The following is a 4,291-nucleotide window of genomic DNA, read 5'->3' as shown; positions in this document are numbered from 1 at the left end:
ATCATGTACTTCATACTTGTATTTTAATACAGAAGCACAAACTTTTTGCAACCAATTTTAGGTACAATATGATGAAAATATTTCTAGAAATAAGGACTCTTAAACAATAAACACAAAACTGAGAGAAATAGGCTTGTAAGGCTTGCTTTAGATAGCACCACAAAATGAGAAAATATGTAGGAAATGTTATGTCATGAAATCATCCTCCAAAACACAAGTTCAACCTTACACCATAGTGTTCTCATTGACAAAAGTTAGAGATAGAGAGGTTCAAACACCTGAAGTAGCCTTCAACCTCTCTTTCATAATAATATTTGCTATGTCTTGGCTTGATTCATCCACACCCTCCGGCAGTAGGTCAAGAGCTAGAGCACCAATGGGAGGAACCTCTTGAGCACTTGTAGGTGGGTTGGCGCTCTCATGGGCTCTCCAACATGCCGCTTCAATCTCTCTTTGCTCTTGACTATTGCACACCACTGCAATAGTCTTCATGTGATGTTCCAATGCGAGCGTTGATGCAACACCACATGAGAATATATCACATACAACCTCATGTGCATCATTGAATGCCTTGATTGTAGCCTTGATGACCTTCTTTTTCTTTCTAAATATGGCCTTTGCAATAGTTTTTTCTTCTTCAAGCTCTCCATCCTTTCCTTCTTTGTCAATGGCTTCAATGGATTCATTATCCAAAATGCATGGCTTGTTGGAATTTCCAACATATCGATCTAGATTGATGAAGCTTTTCTCCATGGTCGCAAGTGTCAACACAACAAATGAATCCATGGCCCCAAAAGCAAGACTCTTGGCCATTGGTAGGAAGTCAACACTTCCAACTTGCATATGGTACTTGCATGAAAGATTCTCAAGGGCCTCCTCCATAGCTGCCATTTGTTTGCGGTTGAGAAATGAACAAAATGAATTGCTTAGGCTCACATGTCATTTTTAACAATGTGAAGACCACCTTTCCAAACATGATAGAATCCCATGTCATGCCCCCAGCTCCATGTGCCGCTTCTAGGACAACCACACCAATGGTAATAAGATCTTTATACACATTGTATATAAGATCGAATGCCTCAAGGTTGCACCCCACAATATATACTTGCCAAGGTAAGCTAGTAGAAGAATGAAGAGGATCTTGCTTCTTCACAATAAGAAAGTTCACAATGTCTTTTGCACCATTTGGCAATGGTCCTGCATCAGCCCCACGTGTGAGCTTTTTTGACACCCAATCACTGCAAACACCTAAAATCTTTGTGTATACATCGTTGGTGATGTCGTATTCAGCAACAAGATCTTCCCAACTCTTCATCATACTATTGCTAGCATGAGTTGAGGCATTGAAGAGAGAAACTAGCTCCTCATGGAGCACCCTATCTTGCTTGATTTGCTTTGCCCTTGTCTCCATGTCAACAACATCCTCTTTGTCCCATTTGTTTCTAAGAAAGACGATGTGTCCATCATTAACTTTCTTTTGTAATGTGAGGATGTCCCTATCCTTTAGACCCATAAGGCAACGAAAAGTTGCGGGAGAAGGCTGCCTTCCCTTCTTTGTGGTGGTATCCTCTTGAGATGAAAGCTCCCCCTTTGAGTATCTCTTCATGATGGTAATCCAACCATCAAATATCTCTTGTGTGCTCACTATCATATGACAATCACGTGATGCACACTTTTCTCCAATGTATTCTAGAAATCTCTATCAAAAATAAAAATATGAAATGAGAAAGAAAACACCAAATGCATCTTGAATAAGACAAGCTAAGGTTGTACATCATTACCTCCCATGGTACTCTTTGAGGACTACCCTTTGGAAGCCCTTGTTGAGGTTTTGGTGGAGACCCAAATGCTATCCATTGATCCCTTACTTGTTGAAGTTGCTCAAGATAAGGACCATTCTTCATAACATTGTGGGATTCCATATTTGTCATCCTAGAAAGCTCAATGCACATTTCAGCAGGACAGTCCACCAAGATTCTTGCATTCCTTGTGGCATATAGATGTTTGGTTGCTAGGCATCGATGAGTGCTACTTAGGATATAGATCTTTGCCGCATGGATTGAGTGAAGACCTGATATGATCCAATAGGAGTAAGAATGTAGCTTATCCACTTCCACCTCGTCACGATGCATGGGTCGCTTCACATCACTCTCCTCCAAAAAGGGCATGAGGTATGCTACTGTTGCTGGATTCATGGGATTCTTTACAAAAGATGATGTCAACTTTTGCACATAATCCCAACAAAGTGTTCTATAGGCATATAAAGGTGGTGCCTCATAGCATCTACCAACATCAATAGGAAACTGTGTGGTTGAGCCAAATGGAAAGTATTTTTCAAACATGTGAAATCCTGAACCATCCTTTTTACCCTTCTTCTTAACCATGTCTGGAAAGTCAAAGGTTCTTTCAACACCCTTGACTTCAAGTGACACCAAAGGTGTTGCTTGGATTACTTGTGCCTTTGAAGATTGGTTTGTGTTGTCTAGAGGAGTGTTAGGAGGTACACTCACACCAAGAGCCTATGAGTTTGAAGCTATTGATTGTGCTTGTGCATCTTGAATCTTTGTCCTCTTCTTTGGTCGAACACCATGTTTTGTAGGAGAAAGAAGTTCACTATGCTTGATAGACTCAAATGTAGCTATTATATCCTGTGTGCCTGATATCTCCTCTGGGAGGCTCCAACCCATTGCTCTCAAAGAGTATACTTCATCCTCTTTTATATGTGTAGATTGAAAAGATCAGGGATCCAGGTTGTATTCTGTAAGATCCCTGTTCCCACCGAGCAACAGATTCGGGATACTAGCAGCGGAAGTAGCACTTCTCGCGCAGGACAGGGGTCCCACACTCGGGGCCTCACCCACGGATATCCGGATAAGAGATTAATCCGTCGGTTGTTCCAAAACCGAACCCGGAAAAACTTCCTTTACCGGAAAGCATGGGCGATTCCACCAGGATAACTTTTTACTCTAACGTAGTCAAGATCATTTCTGATCGAGCTGATCCAATTACATCTATAAGATACTTGGTCAGATCAAGGAAGAAACTTGCACTTCGATCATTGGGATCAACGCTTTTTTCCCCATTCAAGAGGCACAGCCGTTGATTCCTATCCATAGAACAATTACTGTCCGGGATTTATTTTATCTATCGTAAAAACAAAAGTTTGAGTCTCGATTTACGGATCCATCAGTCCAACCTAACCCCATCCAGTCCCATGGGTTAGCCAACCGCCCAACCACTGTAGTGATGGGATCCAATTAAGAATTTGGTTAGGTTTTGTCCCGGGTACCAAGGAAAAGAGTTCCAAGGCCCCCTAGCCGGATGTTCATGCAAAAATAAAACTAGTCACACCACTCACACACCCAATATGAAATTGCCTTTTCACAGATTCAACCAGTTTAAAACAATCCTTTAATAAAACCATAGTATCACTGATTGCCATCTTCCAATTTATCCAGTTAATTCTTAATTTTTCCATCATTCCTTCATCAGAGTATCTATGGCATCATTGGCAACTAGGACGCTCACCACCTGTCCACTCAGGGGCCGTTTCCTAATTCCTAGCCCATAATACTCGGCAATATAATCACTTATCAAGATGGACTCTCGTTGAAGATCAGCAAGATCAACCATCAAATCCATATAAAGAGCCATGGACTCATCCATTGAAGACCAGCAAGGTCAATCAACCAGATCCATGCACGATTTCAGAAAACAACTCCTACTCCTTGTTCCAATATCTTCCTCGACGCACGCGTGGGTATCCTGGGCGACCCAGAGCCCGAGCACCGTATGGTCAGCACCCTCTAGGATCCTTCGCAGGTGACCTACCGCTTCACTCATAGGCCGCTTCCTTGGCCCCTCATCCACCGTACCGGAAGCTCACCATTTTAATCGCACCGAGGCTGGTCAAGATCTCGGGCGACCTTGCTATGCGAGACGTCCGTCATTGACTCTCCGTCAGCAGTTGCAACTTTATCAGTTAGGTCTCCACGACCTTATGTGAAATATGCACCTTCTTTAAAGAACTCCCCTTCCTTACATATGTGTCAAAATTTTATTGCTCATAGCTTTTTACTAATAAACATTGTACATTTTCAAATCTTCATCTTATGTGAAATTTGCACCTTCTTTAAAGAACTCCCCTTCCTTACATATGTGTCATAATTTTATTGCTTATAGTTTTTTACTAATAAACCTTCTACATTTTCAACTCTTCATCTTATGTGAGCATTTACTCATTTTTGGGTATCTTCTTTTACAAATTGGATTTATCTCCTCCCTACACATG

The 4,291-nt window shown here is 41.6% G+C and overlaps 2 protein-coding genes across 2 annotated transcripts; both read right to left on the bottom strand.

Moving 5' to 3' along the window:
• Window positions 1-270: 270 nt before the first annotated feature.
• Window positions 271-891, bottom strand: LOC147613642 (uncharacterized). Its single transcript, XM_086781293.1, has one exon. It carries the CDS (start codon window positions 889-891, stop codon window positions 271-273), a length of 621 nt encoding a protein of 206 aa, XP_086637419.1.
• Window positions 892-931: 40 nt separating this feature from the next.
• LOC147613641 (uncharacterized) lies at window positions 932-1,651 on the bottom strand (the record flags this gene model as incomplete). Its single annotated transcript, XM_086781292.1, has 1 exon — window positions 932-1,651. A coding segment is annotated over exon 1 (720 nt), but the record flags the coding sequence as incomplete, so codon positions are not given.
• Window positions 1,652-4,291: the final 2,640 nt, after the last annotated feature.

Source organism: Cibotium barometz, chromosome 43 (assembly GCF_041138505.1).
Source record: "Cibotium barometz isolate CiBa-2024 chromosome 43, ASM4113850v1, whole genome shotgun sequence".
Lineage (NCBI taxonomy): Eukaryota > Viridiplantae > Streptophyta > Polypodiopsida > Cyatheales > Cibotiaceae > Cibotium > Cibotium barometz.
Note: the sequence above shows the minus strand (reverse complement) of the source record. Positions and strands in the feature narration are given on the sequence as shown.